The sequence below is a fragment of the Dromaius novaehollandiae genome, chromosome 5 (assembly GCF_036370855.1).
Source record: "Dromaius novaehollandiae isolate bDroNov1 chromosome 5, bDroNov1.hap1, whole genome shotgun sequence".
In the NCBI taxonomy this organism is placed as follows: Eukaryota; Metazoa; Chordata; class Aves; order Casuariiformes; family Dromaiidae; genus Dromaius; species Dromaius novaehollandiae.
The window spans coordinates 28,022,467-28,039,882 of NC_088102.1; the positions used below are offsets into that span (position 1 = coordinate 28,022,467).

Here is a 17,416-nt window from a genome sequence, read left to right on the forward strand (position 1 = left end):
TTTGTTTAAAGGCAAATGAAAAAAAAACAACCCAGCAACAAAAGCAGGCTCAACTTTTCACGAAAGCTGAGTGTCAGGTATGAATCACTGCTTCTTCACTTTTGCTTCATAGTGTCTAATATTAAAAATATCCAACAGTAAAAAGTAGTTTGACTTTCTGTTTAAGCTAACAATACATTACCATATGCCTGGGAAAAAAAGGCAATGTAAGAATATAAGACCGTTTTGAAGAGATTGTGAGCAAGATTTTAAGTGAAGCTCTACAAACAGCACTGTGTGGTATTTGACTGTTTTGGCAGATGTTTGGTTTCTGTGAAAAGTTAAATAAGATTATAAAGAGATTTAGTCCTTTTTTCTGATATGTGCATGTAAATCATTACCAAAATTATTATTCACATATTTTATTAATGAGGCCCAATGAAAGTAAAGGAAAAGAAACCATACAATTGTTAAAGCTTTTCACAAAATATTTTAATAAGGATGTAACAGCTTCCACATTAGCAATTTTTAAACTAAAAGGGCCTGACTCACGGTCCGTTGAAGTGAATAAGAATCTTTACTCTCATTGCAATGGGCTTTGAGTCAGGCTGCTGCGAAATACTAAATTTATACATTCATTTAATGGTATCTAAATTTTGGTGAAAGAAATGTACAAAGTAGCCTCTTGCTTTTTGCTGCCGAGAAAAGTTAAATGGTACAATTTAACAAGAGTCCATAGTAAGTCAACCACCCCAAATGCTACATGTCTTAATAATCAAAGTAGACTTTAACACTATTTGGACTTAAGCACTGTAGCTACGAGTAGATAGTGCTACGGGTATGCTGCTACCAGAGAATTTTCCAGAGCTCTTGCTTCAGATTGCCAGTAGTTATAATTAATATAATCACAGTATTGTGCTAGAGAAGTGATTTGTCACAGCTACTGGAACGCCCGCCACTGTGTGACACTGTTAATATATGTGGTAGAGAACAAAAGGCATAGCTGCTTATTTCACCACAGCCTGTACCAATCCTTACATCTGGGATAAGGGGGAACAGGAATAGAATGGTTTGTTTAAACAACTGTCATTTAGCAAATAAGCCTCATTTATCTATAAGAAAAGTGTTGTGTCATAAGCGGAAGAGGGAAAATTCAGGAAAGAGAATTTTTGCGAGGGGAGACAACGTAGATAAAAGATTTAGAAAAAGTTATAGCCTTTTTCTCTGAAAAGGAGCCTTCTTGAGCATCATCCATTTTAAATGCACTCTTGCAAGTAGCCACCAGAGACATAAGTACACAGTATAAATTGCTTCAGAAAAACACGTTCACAACACAGTGACAAGAATCAAACAAAAAATTTGAAAAAAAGACATTTGGCACACACTAAAAACAACAATTCTCAGAAATGAAACATATTATGAAGCTCTGGGCCAGTATATTACATTGACATCATATGAAACCCCTTTCAGTTATTAGTGCAACAGAAGAAATTGGAGCTAGGGTAATAGCTATTATCAAACAGCTACTTTAGGTATGTTTCTGTCAAGTATTTATTTTAAATCTTGATGGAGATTTTGAAACTAATCCCCCTTTTTCTATGTAGGCTAAAGTGATTTCTTGTCATTCAAAACTCTGTGTCAGCTCTCTTCAGAGCTGCTTCACGGCTAATGGAGCAGGCGCAGGACAATAGCTTCACAGTCTAGTGCTCCCTTTAAACTTTATTATTTGCGCACCTTTATTATATGTACCGACACATCCAAACATTTCCAGCTCAGCGCTATCTCCCCAGCTCAGTACTCTGCTCCCTGCGAGTCATGGGACTGTTTATCTCCCCATTATCAGCAACCTGCTATGCAGCTCTGAGGCATGGCAATAATCGAATTTCTTTTGGGAAGACCTTTTCTGCCCTGCTTCCCCGAGCGCAGGGCAGAGGGCTGGTCCCCAGCAAGGTGAAGGCTGTCTGTGAAGCAAAAAGCAGCTCCATGAATTTGCTGCTCCTTTTCTAGGGGACCTTTTCTTCCCTTTTCTTTTTTCCCATGGGGAGGTGGAGAAGGCTACTTGCTCCTTTCCAGGGAAGGAGAAGGTGTGAGTTGGAGGGGACTTTCCCCCAATGTTTCTTCTCTCTGAAGGGAGGGCATGTGCCCAGAGATGCCAAGCAGGGCTGCTTGCAGTCGAGGGAGGCTGAGCTGGGCTGGTGGTGCTTGGCTGGATCCAGCTCCATGCTGCCTCTTTGGTGGCCCAGAGGGTCCCACCAGCTGAGGATGAGGGGCAGGGCCATGGGAAAGTCGTACAAAAGGTGAGGGGAAAGTCATCATGGAACGTGCACAACCTCTGCTGGGCCTGGCTGCTGGACCCCAAGCTGATCTGTGGGGTGCAGCAGTCAATTTACTGAGGGGGTGTCAAAGCATCAGCACACACACCAACCCCCAGGGGAGGTGGGCATGGGGAATGGGGCAGCACACGGAGGACACAGGGTTTTCTTCATTCCTCACGCCAAATGCTGCCACTGGTGGGCAGGACCAAAACCCCCTCCCTCCCAGCCACCCCATGCCATGGTCCCAGCCTCACGTGCCCTCCTCCTTGGGGGCAGTGGTGGAGATGGAGGTCTGGGGCGCTTCCTCAGAGGGTGGTAATCCTGGAGGTGCAAGTGCCGTTCCTGTACATGCTCCCTGACTCCAAGTTGTCCGGGGGAAAGTCCTCCACGCTATAAGCCCTGCTCTTGAGAGCAGTGGCATAGTAGTCGATGGGCTCCTCTGCAGCATTGTCCATCCAGCTGAGGCAGAGCAGCCGCTGGAAGGACCGCTTGAAGTTGTCCGAGAGAAAGCCATAAAGGATGGGGTTGGCACAGCTGTTGGCATAGCCCAAGATGACAGAGAGCTGGCTGATAGTGGCATCGTCCTGCTCTATGAAGACATTGACCAGCTGCACAATATAGAAGGGCATCCAGCAGATGACGAAGACCATCACTACCATCATGACCATCAGGGTGATCTTGCGCTCTGAGCGCTTGCGTTGCTGCCAGCCGGCCTTCAGGGCCACCATGCGCATCTTGGCGATGATGAGGATATAGCAGAGGCAGATGGCCACCACAGGCAGCAGAAAGCCCATGAGAAAGGTGTAGACCACAAAGACCACCAGCCACCTCTGGGTGGGCTCTGGCATGAGCATGTTGCAAGCAACTGTGCCATCGCTGTTGGCTGCCGTGTTAGAGAAGATGATGATGGGCAGGATGATGAGGATGGAGAGTACCCAGACACCCAGGTTCACCATCTTGGCCACAGTGGGCCGGCGGTACCTAGCTGCCTTGATGGGGTGCACCACAGCGATGTAGCGATCCACACTGAGCACCGTCAGGCAGTAGATGCTGGTGAACATGTTGATGGCATCCACGCTGAGCACCAGGCGGCAGAGCAGCGAGCCAAAAGGCCAGTGGTGCAGCAGGGTGGAGGTGACCAGGAAGGGGACGCTGAGCATCAGCAGCTCATCCGCGATGGCCAAGTTGAGGATGTAGATGTTGGTGGCCGTTTTCATCTTGGCGTAGCGCAGGATCACATAGATGACCATGGAGTTGCCGCACAGTCCCACCAGGCACACCACGGAGTAGATGAATGAGATGAGGATGGCGCTGCCCTGGGACTCGCTCAGGGTGCTGTTCGGGGAGCCCGAGGAGTTCCTGCCGCCTGAGTCCATGCCCCCCGCCGCCGCCTCCTCCGAGGCGCCGCCGGCCCCGCCGCCGCTCTCGCTGCCGCTGCTGTGGCTGCCTGCACCGCCCGGGAGCCTGGTGCAGGTGCCATTGGGGAGCATCCTCTGCCCGGACCTCCCCGCCCCGGCTCAGAGCAGCAGGCGCCCGCCGCTCGCCGCGCTCGGCATCGCGGCAGAGCCCCGGCTCGGCCGCTCCGGGGCCGGCGGGGAGGGAGCCGGCTGCGGCCGCCGCTCGCTCCGAGTGGCAGTAATTGCTGCTCCCCGGCTGGTGAATGATTAATAGGCAGCGGCACGTCACCAGCTACGAAAAGGAGGAGGGAAAGAAAAAAAAATGCAGGAGGAGACGTAAGTGGGTGTCCCTCCCAACCGCCCCCCTCGCCGTCCCGCCCTCAGCCTGCTCGCAGTGCTGGCGCTGCCGGGGCTGCCAGCGCGCAGCCTCCCCCAACCCAGCCCGCAGCGCCCCCGGCCCGCAGCGCCCCCGGCCCGCACTGCCCCCGGCCCCTCCCGCACTGCTCCCGGCCCGCGCCGTCCTCCGTCCGGCATTGCCCCCCCATCCTGCTGTTTCCTCCCATCCTGCACTGCTCCCTCCCAACCAGCTCTGCCCCCCCGGCCCGCAGACCCCCTTCTCATCCCACTCTGCTCCCCCCAGCCCACATCCTTCTCCCGCCCCATCAAGCACTGTTCTCCCAGCACCTGGGGGCCAGAGGCACCCCAGGCAAAAGGATGGTGCCTCTTGCTTTGGGACAAAAGCCTGACTCATGGGTGGGAGCGCAGTGTCATGTCTAGTCCCTCGCAGCTGCCGCTCCCCCTCCTCTCCCCGCACCACACACAGTGCCCACCCCCGCAGTGCTGCCACCAGGCATGACACCGGCTCTGCACACCCCTCGACCTTCACCATGCGTGTACAGCCGTGCCCCGCACCAGCAGTGCCTGCACAGCCTGCCACCACACAGCTCCGTGCTCCCCACCTTGCCCTGTGCCACCTCGCCACCAGACGCCATGCACTAGCAGTGTCCAGCGCTTTACAGTCCTGTCCCCCTCCACACGCTCTGTCCTGAAACAGCACACCCAGCCCCATCCTCGCCTCAGCACATGCACTGCCTCTGTCCATCGCGTATGCAGCTGTGCAGACATGAGCTTGCACACTAATGCCCACTGGCACTGCTTACAGTGTAATGCCAATGTCACCATGTAGACACCAACTGGCGATTCTTCCACCCCCTCACATATTGCTTCTGGTCAGTACCACTTCAGTCTCAACCATCACGTGCCTATATCACCACTGTCACGGGCACGCGCCCCTCAATATTGTAAATATCCCTCATATGAGTAGCCTGCTCCTGCACACAGAGTACCACCACTATAAAGGGACACAAACCGGTGCTACCATCTCCAGTCACATACTGCTTCTACACATACATTGCCAACACTACATAAATGACTTATCTATCCCTTGATACACCTGTACACCCACAAGCTGCTTCTACACACTGACCCATACCATGCTATTTTCTACACACAGCCAGATCCTAAATAAACATGATCATATAAACCAATAGTTATTCATGCTGTCATCTCTAGACAGACCCTGCTTCCTCACACACTTCATCCATACTACCTGCTCCAAATATATATGAGCACCAGCAGATATTCCCAATACTGCATCTCAACACCCCAGCAAACATACTTTACCACCTTCACATACACCTCCCCTTCCAGGCAACATGCCTCTTACCTCCCTACACATGCTGTCACTCCACCCATGAACTCTGTCCTTAAACACTTACACATACCCACTTTATCAGTTTCCAAACACCACCACCTGCCCATCCTGTAAAAACCAGACACATTTACTCACTAATACTTACACCCTCATATTTGCTCACTGAATCAACACTCCCTCATCACCAAATAGTCTTAATAGTGCCACAACACACACATGCGTACAAAATAAACTCAGAAATTGCTTATCCAGTCTATTGTAGCTGCTCATATGTATGAGCACACCACACTTGCATGGAGATCAACCTGCCCCTTCACATAAACTGTCACCTATAAGCACCACCTCCCTTCACCAAAAACATCAGGTCTACCCCAGATAAATACCACTACAATAAATATGCTCTTCACAACACCGCTATACTGAGGATCACACATGCATCTTCACTACCCACTCATTTTACCATGCATACTCGTCACCTCCTACCATTCACGCATCTCATTATCACTGTCTGCCCACCCTCACAATTATATATATCATCACTACCCACCACTTTAATATGCAGATACATGCAGCATTACCATCAACTCACTACAACCCATCACCACGAATTTATTCCCTCTAGCACCACACACACCCCCATTATCTGTACAAGCAGCTATTCCCACACACACATAACCTCTCTGACTGTATGGTCTTCCTCATGTCGGTTGTCACCTCCAATCAATACACAGATCATCCGCATACTATCAGCATCAGCCAGACATGCCAATGTGACCATTGCGTCCTCTTAGACACCTTGTTGTAGGTACTACCTTTAGCACATGCACACTTTCGCTGACCCTTAAGCAAGCTGTTTCCTATCCTTCGGTGACTAACAAGTAGACTGTGAATTTATATATATACACATAGAAATTTAATGGTTTATAAAAAAATCTTTGCAGTTGTTAGTAATTGCACATAAGTTCTATTTGGATGATACTCTCTGTGTCTCTTGGGCATTTTGAGGACTTCTGTTGTTTATGTTTATGTATATAGGAATGAATTTATTGAGCAGCCTTTGCAAATGATGTTAATATTCTTAAAACTATTGCTGTATGTGAGTGTTTTAGCTAGATATCAAAGCACTTGAGGAGGCCATACAAATTTAGCTCAAATAATTCATCCTTACATTTTTGGTTTTAGAGATTTTATATGTTCTGAGGTGTTGGCATCAGAGCTTCCAGAATAAAGTGAAAAAAGAAAAGATTCACATTTGAATTACATTATGCAAAATCTTTTCTTGCAGTGTGATATCTGACACTGTTCGAAACCCTACGATTATGTAGCTGGAGAATTATTTGCATTAAAATCTATATTCTGGGGGAATATGAATCGGCCCTCAGCCACTGATATAAGCAGGAGCATAGGTAAATAAATGCAAATCCATCAACAAGAACATCTGGTTGATTGCAGCACTTCAGTCTGTTTTAAAACCTATAGTTCAAATATAATCCAATTTTTGTTTTCTGAGCGTTTGTGTTAAAGGACATTTACTTATGGAGTATAGATTAAGTGGCTTCTTTCTTTCATATTGTTATAAGTTGGCATTTAACAATAGTGTGATTATAGATGTGAACTCTTTTAGATTGCTCTGCATGAACATTGGAGCAAAAAGGATTTATTTTGAAATTGATGGTGCATTAATAGTAGTGTCATCACCACTAAATCTCACTTCTTGTCTACATTACATTCCATTGTGTTTGCATACACGTAAACACACATAGAGGCATTTTAGACACTTACATCATGCTTTGGCCCAGTTTAATTAATTGCTTTGCAATGCTAGCATTTGGCCATGTCCTGCACCCTGAGAGGGTCAGTAAAAGCATTTCTGTTGAAATAGATTTGGGCATAGTGTTCTCTCTTGCTGCAGTGATTCAAAATAAATTACTTGCAGATTATAACTCCTGCAAAGGTCCTAATCTTAATAGGCATCATATGCATAGTTGGTTGACAGGTATGCCCAGAAAAACAAAATGCCATTATAGACATAACTATACTGAAGTACCCAAGTGCTGTATGTCCTACCTAGAAGGCTTGAGGATTCATGTATTTCCATTCATTGAAGTTTCTTTCAGGGATGGAGAATTACATTCACATATTAGAAAATGATACTGTTTTCCAAGAAGGAGTTGTTTGAATATTTATTTCATCACTTCAGCCAGTTGCTTGATCATACAAATTTACTGAGAAATTTTAGTTACTGATTTTTATCAACAGTCAATTGCCTATTGCTTATGATTCAAAAGTGTACATTTCTAACCTTAACTACTTGATAGAGCAATGCTTGATTAGAAACAATGTATTTATTACCCTAATAATGATATAATAGCATAATAAATACTAATATTGGTTCATTTGAGCTTCAGGAAACAAAAAGAATATTTATGACAATCAAAATTTCCTGTGAAGAAGAAATTCTGATATAAAGCCACTCTAATTTGGGAACATGCTTAGACATTTTATTTTTGTTATGTTTCTTTCCGTTACCTAAGTATTTTGCCTTTAAGGAACAGGTCAGAGGGGTTAGCTTGTGATTGCAATCCACCTGTCACAAAAAAGGGAAGGGCAGCTTGTCCTTGTCAACAGATTTTTACAAGTTTGTCTAAGAGGCATGTAGATGCTTTTCTATAACCCATTTCTGTAGCAAGACCTGCTTCTCCCGGCAGGATGGAAAAAGGATTCTCTCCTGAAAATTCTTACCTCAGGGCCATGCCTTGTGGTCTAGGGCTAAAGCTCAGCCCATGCCTAGGGTCAGGATTAGGGGTAGAAGAGACACAAAGCCCGCAGCTCCAGATGCTGTGGGGCTGCAAAGAGGAGGACCAGTGAAGCAGGAGGCTGCACAGAGAGGTCACCCCTGAACACTTGTTCCTCTGGGACATGGCAGGGCCTCTCAGGATAAGGCTCAGCCCACACCTAGGCTTGCAGTTAGGGTCAGGCGAGAGACAAAGCCTACAGCTCTAGCTTACAAGGGTGAACAGGAACTGCATAAGGTGGGGGGAGACTCCACAAATGTTTTCCCCTAACAACTTTCTCCTCTGGGCTGTGGTTTGGGGTCTCAGGATAAGCCTAAACCAGTGTCTGTTGTTAGGGTGAGGCTTATGGTTGAAGAGAGACAAAGCCTAGAGCCCCAGGTAGAGTGGTGCTGGAAAGTGGCTTCCAAAGAAGAGGGGATGACGCCACAATTTTTGTCTTCTAAACACTAGTTCCTCTGGGCCATAGCTGGAGGTTTTGGGATTATGCTAAACCAATGCTTACTGTTAGGATTAGGAGAGAGACAAAGCCCAGAGTCCCAGCTGGAGTGGGGATTTAAAGGGGCTGCCCAAGGAAGACATAGGCTGCAAAACATGATCTCCCCTGACCACTTTTTCCCTGGGACATGGCTGGGGGCATGGACTAAGGCTCAGCACACACTTGCTCTTGGGATTTAGGATTAGGTTTCAGAGAGAGACAAAACCTAGTGCTCCAGGTGCAGTATGTCTCAAAAAGCGAGGACAAAGAAGCAGTGGGATATAGAAAGAATTCACCCATGCCTGCTTGTTCCCTGGAACATGGGGGGAAGTCTCACTCCTGAGAGTCAACCCACACCAGCTTAGACTCAGGCTTAGGCTTTCAGTTAGAAGACAGACAAAGCCAGGAGCTCCAAGGTGACTGGAGCTTAAAAGGGCAGACAAAGAGAGAGGTAGCCTGCACAACTTTTTCTCTTTTTCTCCTCTGGCCCGTGACTCAGGCATTGGAATAAGACATACTTCTCCCCTAAGCATACATCAAGGGCTAGGGTTATACAACACAGACACATCGCTTCATGGTTTGCACTCCAGGCAAGTACATTCAGTTTCATTCTACTTGATGAAACACTTGCCACTCTGAAATTAAAGAGTTTGAACCCTAATTTGATGCCCACAATTACATGCTAGCGCAGTCAACTCTGCTGGCTAGATTTAAGGCGCCAAAGTCAGTGAAAATTAAAGAGAAACAGTTTTATCACAAACATTTCTCATGATGGTGAGGCAAGAGTGCCACTCAAAAACTCTCATCTAAATAACCCTATAAACAAGTCCCATATGTTTTCTGTCAATCAAGTTGTGTTTCACCTAGTGCCACTATGTTTGGAGTACTGTGGTAAGATAAAAGGAAACAGTCAGACACTCAGAAGGAAGTCTATGATAGCTTTTTAAATATATAAAGAGCAGAAAAATGTATGAAGAATATTTTTCATCAGTATCTTTCTATCATTTTCAGCACAGCACTGATGTATTATCCCATGATACTACTTTGATTTGTATAAGCCATTAAACTTCTGCAAATCAAAAGTGTTTTGGTAGGCTGAATCATTTTGCTTGGGTCCCACTGAATAATTTAGCAAAGTGTCTCCTATTCAAACTTTAGGTGCCCTATACAGCATTTGAACTGAATGTTTCCTAAATCTTACTAGGAAGTTAATGAGTGAAAGCTCTTTTACAACCATTTACTTCTACAAAATAGGAAAATATGATATAGTTTGAGTAATCAGTTGAATTGAAGTCTGTTACAATTTTGTTATAAATCATTCAATAACCATTTAAATTGTGTATTTTGGGGAGTCATACATTTTTCATGACCTTTTGTTTAAGAGAGAAAATTCCAGGCCACTTACTCCACTCAGATGTAAATTCCATTCTCGCTTTATGAGCAGTATCATTGGATGTGCTGTGAGTCAGCATGGATTTTAACTTTTCATTAGAATGTCACTGTATTTTAAAATATTTCCCTTCTAATACAGTTATTGCATGTTAGATGTCATGCATCTGGTTATCATTTTACTTTTAGTGGAGTGCCTAAACTTTATATCATTTGTAGTGAAAGTTGAAAACACAGTGCAAATAGACAGATGGAAGTGATTCAGTATGATAATGGTGTGTTAGAAAGCATTTTCTCCTAAAAGCAAATTTTGTCTTTTGAACTTTACAATTAATTGAGAAATTAACATCTATTCTGTAAAAGCAGATGTTTTAAGCCAAATTCATCAGTGAAAGAGTCAAGCTGTTGCTTACTGCAGAGATAAATGATTCTTTGTCTCTCCATGCAGATGCATTATTTCAGAGTTAGTTGCTGAAAACACTGAAGTCAGATGGTTGGCAAAAGCTGTGTTACATTGGTATTCTTCCCATTTCATCTCTTTTGCTACTGTAGTAGTTAATAACCAACATAGAGTAACATTACTAAAATCAGTTATTTGGCAGAACCACACAGCAAACTGCTCTATGCTATTGATTTGTTCAAGAAAGCTGATGGCTGAATATATATGCTGACAGCACACTCTCCAAATTCTCAATAGCTAGGTTGGTTCCCCAGAGAACAAGAAAAGGCATAGTGCCAGATTCTGATCTCAGATACACATTTCCAGATCTGAGTAATTCTATTGACTTCTTGTAATTAACTGGGTTTGTATTGATGTAACAGTGGTCGAAACGCTGATTTTTAGTCCTTGCCTCTCTTAGAAAAATTACTTGCTGACAAGTAGCATCAGCAGTAGGAGCAACTGAAATGCTAGTTAGTGTGTTTTGGCTGCAAACATGGTCAAGGACAAACTGTACTTACCAGATATTCATCAGGGCTAGTCAAAATTTGCCTGGAGCAAAGCAGATAGTTGGATACCAAATCTTGTTACTGTTCGATTAAAAATTTGGAAAGTGTAAGGGAGCTGCATATGTTGTTTTAGCTGAATGAATTATATCTGAGAAGTGATACTCCACATTGTTCTATGCTATAATGTGTATTTGAATAAGAAACCTTACTGCAGTCAAAAGGCAAGGCAATTTGTCTTCCCACTTTGAAGGGCATAAACCAAGCTTTTAAATACTCATAGCAAGAAGACTGTGTTTTATTTCTTACTTGGAAGTCAGGCTAACTTCCAGGGGGTATGTCTTCAGCTAGTGAAAATTGCCATATCTATGGACATCGCTGAGCAGGGCTCATTATACTAACCGAGCCTTGCCGCTGAGGTTTCACAGTGGTATGTATTCCATCCCTAGGCAGAATATTTATGACTTGGTTGCTAGTCATTATTACAGCATAAATGAACAGACGGCATGCCAGTGTGTTTCCTCAAAGGCAAAGAAGGATGGATTTGTGATGCAATTCCTATGGACATTCTTGACATCTGAAAACATTCAGAGCTCTGATTACAACACTAATGTCAGCTCTGATCTCACTTGTAATTAACTCTCCTTGGCAAGGTTCTGTATACTTTTAGCTATACCTCTTGAGAAGAAAATTAGTTTCCAGTTAGGTTTTTTGGTAACATTTAGATGCTCTAGCTAACTTCAAGAGTTTTACCAAAACAATAAAGCAGCTGCCAGTTTGCAATTTGTAGACCTCTCAGCCATCTTGGTCTCAGTCAAAGCCATTCTATGCAGCTCTGAGTACTGGGACTTGTTTTACTGTGAGACTGTATCATCTTCAGAGAAACAGTCACAAAGTTTCCACTTGGATTTAAGACAGTTTAATTTAGCATCTTTAAATTCAGGCTGTATAAAATTGCAGTACTTCAAGATAATTGTCAGGTTTTGCTGTATTTAAGCAACAAATAACATTCCTGGAATGATTTAGTTGGGCTTGACACAAAGATAATCTCAAAGGACATTTCCTTCACATGATGAAAAAATAACTTGTGGTTTGACAGCAATTTCGTTTACTTTGTGTAAGCATGCAAGATTAAATGGCTCAGATTACTTACAGGTAAATGGCAAAACTCTACTGAGACTTAGAAGGTTTCATCCATTACCCAAGAAGAAAATTTTGCCCACTTCCTCTGACAGGAACCAGAAGAGCAACATCTCTCATTTGACCTGCAGAATAGAGTTACTTTTACCTATTTTCTCTTCACTGTAACTGGGCAAAGAAAAGAAATTAAATGAGGACTTGGTAAAATTGTCAGTGTCAAATGGTAATGTCAAAAATCTCTTTTGATGCAACAAGTCTCTTAGTTTTAAATTTATTCACAAATTCATGTTATAATCCCTAGGCCAAGTATGTTGTACAATCATCATATTAATTCAGTATACAATCCTATACAATTTTTAATGCTGTGCTTGTTCTTGTTTCTTTCTAAGTGTTGCTAGAATTTTACTGATCTCCTGCTGTGTAATCTTTGGGCTCTAGAAATTGTTTCACGTGATACAAGAAATTCACTATAAACTCTTTGTTTTAAAGAACTGCTTAATCTTTAAATAGATATATTCATATAAGTTACAAGAAGGGTGGAAAATTTTTAACATTCAAGCACAGATGGAAATGTTCATGCAAAGAATATACAAATCCACTGAATGCCGTGTGCTTGAAAAATATCTGTGAAACTGAACCTTCCCAATGATTCCCTGAATGTAGCTCCTTGAAATATCTAACAACTAATTTAAACAAGAACACCTGTGACATTTAGGACTTTAATTGTATTAGATTGTGTCCATCAGTAAGCACAATTAATTATAAATAATTATCACAAAAGCTAGTTGAGGAGAGAGGCATTGGATCATCTGCTCTTTGACTTCTAGGAAGTTCTTCCATACAGAATATAGTGTTTTTTGGTTTTGCTTTGTTCAGCCTAGTTTTGAAATGGTTCAGGCACTGGTCTTCCCCAACCTCTCTACGGTAATTGTTACGTTTGAATGTATGTTGATTGGTACTGTTTCCCAGTGCTAAGTATTTATTTTGGCAGCCCTGGATGCAGTTGGAGAATAAATATTGTAAGAAATGTGTTAGCAGAATGAGTGGATGATCAATTATGAATGTGGGGAGAAGGGGAGGTCCTGTTTGCATACAAATAGCTTTAAACAAATCAGGAAAAATTGCTATGATAGCAGAGAGCAAAGTAAATTTATATGATAAGCATAGCTGTTGTATGATACACAGTTAAATTTTATTACTTACTTCATTTGGTTTGTGGAAAGGGTTCTAAATGTGTGAGGGTTTCATTTAATGGTCATATGAATAAATGATATAGATCTTACTGATGGATAACTCCTTCCTCAGCCTCCTGAAACACATTTATATAGCAAACAATCATTAATTCACTGTGAGTCTTGTTAAAAATTGATGCCTCATCATAATCTTATATGTAATTAATTGTTTCTTTGTACTCAGGAGCAATGAGAAGCTATTTTTATGGTGGAAATGAAAATGAACAATTAAAAGGAAATATGGCTATGAACAACAGAAGTAGCAGTACACATTGTACGGTGACAACACTGATCTAGTCTGTGTTGTTTGAAATTCATGTCCATCGGCAGGAGAAAGAAGATTAATTGTAAAAAAGCAGAATCCTACAATTACCTTTGGTTATCTACGGCACTTGTACATCTCTGAAGACAGCTCAACATTTAGGGCACAATGTATTTCTACATCTAACATTCACTGAACAGGTTTCAGATTTTTTTTTTCTTTATCTCAGTTTTCTATGGTGTTCTGATGCCCTGCACTTTGCGTAGCAACTTACATTGCACAAAATCGATATACAAAGATGCCATTATGATCTTATAAATGACATACAATTAACTACTTATGGTGTGAAGTACCGGAAAACTAATGGTGAATACATAATTGTCAGTATATCCAAATATGTTTCAAGAAATAGGGTATTCTTTCCTGTTTTTATAACGAAAATACTAAGAAAATATTACCTCAAAGACTCTAAAACTATATAAATGGAACTTTCCGTTCATTGAGGATCTTTGCAGATACATGATTTGTGAATACAGCACCTCCACTGACATCAAACCTAAGGATAATTGCTAAAATTCCCACTCCAGCACAACTCATAACGTGCTATCTTACTGCCTACAGGCACCTAACTTTTAAATATCCTAATGATTTCTATTCTTCCTCTAAACCTGAAGATAAGTTCACACTGAGAATTTTTTGATGGGGAACTTCAGTTTCTGCTCATTTAAGAAACAATAGAAGCAAGATGCAGTGCTTTTTGAATGTATTTAAGATGTCCACATGATTCTGTAAATTAGATTAAGATACTGAAGTAAAACATCAAAGATCAACAGCCTCTGAATATGATTAAAAGTGCATTTGGGAAAAATGTTTCATTGTTTATGATAGAAACATTTCTCCCTGAGCTTTTACACTGGAAGTGTCTATACCAAGGATATGGTGTTGAATTTTGTATGTAATAATTTACCTTTCCTTTAGCACTTACATAACTTTAATTCAATCTCACTTGAACAAAATCTCCTCTTTTATAGTTCTTCTATTTAGTTATGTAAATGGTTCTCATTAAGTGATTCTGAAAGTTATGCAGCTTACAAAAATGAGAGCAATTGTGCCAATATATATGTAAACATGCTTTAATATATATTCTGCTAGTGTATTGAGCCAAGTTACTGCTAGAAAATATGAATCAGAAGACACCATGATGTGACAGAAAATCTCCGCTTTTAAATCTCCCTCCAGTTAAGGTATTTTCTGTAGGCCTCGATGTTACATTACACAGTAAAACAGAAAGCAATTGCTTCCTATCTGACATGGTCAAAAAAATTTTTGTTTTATTTTGCATGTGTTATTATGCTGAAGGACTTTGGTTCAATTTTCTAAACAACCAGAAAAAAAAACCAAAGGCCTATTATTTTTAAAATAGAGCTTAATAGCTTAAAATACCTTTGTAAAGTACAAATTTACAACCAAATACAACTGTAAAGTAGATTTATTGGGCTAATCACCTATGCTTAGTATATTAGCAAAAATTCCACTCTCTAAGAAACAAACAGAAAATCCCAAAAGACCACAACAATAAAAATATTTCAAGTGACGCCTCTCTTCTGATTTGAAACTTGGCCACTTGCAGATGCCCAAGTGCTAAACTCGGCACTAATTCAACAGATTCTTTGAGTCTTCCTGCACTGAAAGACCGCCTCCGCGTCTGCGGAGTATTTCGTGATATGTAACACGTAAGTTCACATCACAGCCTCATAGTGCAGATAGGGGTCAAAGGAGTCTCCATGTAGGCTGAAAACTCATCTGCATGTCTTGACTGAAGCTACTATTGATCATTCCTCCAAATAGTTTGTAGAAGTTGAGTGTCAGTCTCTATCTGTTCTTTTTTTTCCCACCTCTATCTAAAACCTAAGCAAATTGTTATTAATTTTACTGATCTATGCATCTCATTTTCTTTTGACACAAGAAATACTAATTGTTGTTTACTTCCTTCTTGCTATCTGCTATCTACTATCTTATTTATCTGTAGTTCTCAGACAGGAAAGCCATTTTGCAGTATTCAAAACTATCTGACTAGGTGAAGGTCATGAAGCAGAGAGGGATGATGAATAGCTGTTTCATCTTTGTGTCCCAGTCAATAATGGACCTCATGTCATCCTTTCATCTCAGAATGCAAGCTTTGTGTGATAATATGCAAATGAAATACAGGAAAGAAGAGTTTATAAACATAAGCTTTTGACTGGACGATGTTCAGCCCTAGGATCTTGCATTAACGAGTACATGCAAAGAAATAAAATATTATAGGCAGCACCATATTTACCTTCCTGAATTAATAAAGACTCTCACACTTTTTGACTCCCCTCAGACCTTGTCCTTTGGAAGTGGGAAAGAGCCAGCATCTTTCCAGTCTTTTTTCCCCAGCTGTCTGAGAACCTTAGAGCATCGCTCTGCTAATCTCTCTGCTAACCCTGCTGATAGGACTCCCCTGCCTCTGCCCCTTGCTCTCTTCTTTCTCTCCCTTTGTTGGCTAAAGCCAGAACCACTTTCGTAGCCTCTTTCACGTTATCAGCATTTGCTGACATTTACAGAAAAGTGGTATCTGAGGCTAAGTCTACATTAGCAAGTAGTGCAGACCAATAAGAGCAGATACATAGAGTGAAGGAGTCAGTGCTGAGGTAAGGTTGTCTACATTATCTATACACACTACGGATTCTTTTAAACTGTGGACTAACACTAATCTGGTCCCAGGGCCCGAGTGTCCATTTGGAGCCACAGCACACTAGGTGTGCTCGTGGAGCACATATTCCGGGTTACTGTATTTGAAAGGTTGAGGGAGATAGAGAGGGTCTCCCATCTTCTGAACGGATGCTAACAAACTTCCTGCTCAAAGCAGTGTTCCTTATACATAAAAACCAAGGATGACCCTTTAATATCTATTGATGGTGATGGGTGAAGTGGTGTCTGAAAAACCATAATTAGGCACTCAGAGTGTGTTTACATTAGCATTTTAATTTGAATCAGGCATGTGCTTTCCAAGCAAATCTAACATCCCTATTTACTGCTCTTTGCTTCACCCTGTGGAGTGGCCTCAGAGTGCAGAAAGTGAATACCTTTCAGAAGAGTGTGTGCTGAGAAATAAGACAAGACTATGCAGATTTAGCTTCCTTCATTTCTATCTGTTTTGCTGTTTTGATTTGTGCATCTTTTTTTTCCCCCAGTATCTTGTACCATTCTCTATTTCATGCCAAGCAATTTGTGGGTTTGTACTCCTGGACCTAATTGGTTTTAGGTAAAAGCGTACACTTAACATGTTTCTCGTCTTGTGAAACCTGCTTGTTCATAGGATGCTACGCCCTCATTTCCCCCAAAGCCTTTTATAAGGCAGCCTCCGAGACTGAAGCGCATGAATAACTGAGAAAACAAAGAACTGCAGTGTGCCAGCAGCCTTAGGAATAGAGGTACTAGCCTAATCTTTCAATCTCTGAATGGGTAAAGGCAACCATTACTGCAGGGTCTAAGAGCTGAGCCCTGGAGGGTGTTTAGGCACCTCACTCCCACTGAGTTAAGCGCCTAAGCCATGGGCATGTCTGGCATGTCAGTCTGCATTTCAGTAGCCAGCAGTTCCTGCTCATAGCTACTAGATGACTCTGCTGCCTAGTTTGTAAGCTCTAGGGGGAATGGAAAGGCTTGGATTGCGAGAGCAGAGCTGTTTTTCCGCGTGTTTTGTAAGCATGACCAAAATTATTGTGCTTTTCGCTAGAGCTCAGACATCG

General features: G+C 42.3%; 1 protein-coding gene across 1 annotated transcript; it reads right to left on the reverse strand.

Annotated features, from left to right (window-relative positions):
• Window positions 1-446: 446 nt before the first annotated feature.
• Window positions 447-3,948, reverse strand: SSTR1 (somatostatin receptor 1). The gene has a single exon (XM_026120447.2). The coding sequence runs from the start codon at window positions 3,782-3,784 to the stop codon at window positions 2,600-2,602; it is 1,185 nt and encodes a 394-aa protein (XP_025976232.1). The 5' UTR covers window positions 3,785-3,948; the 3' UTR covers window positions 447-2,599.
• Between the last annotated feature and the right edge of the window lie 13,468 nt (window positions 3,949-17,416).

Bases quoted from the DNA above. Each gene is read 5' to 3' on its own strand.
- SSTR1 (XM_026120447.2), bottom strand. From the start codon at position 3,784: ATGCTCCCCAATGGCACCTGCACCAGGCTCCCGGGCGGTGCAGGCAGC.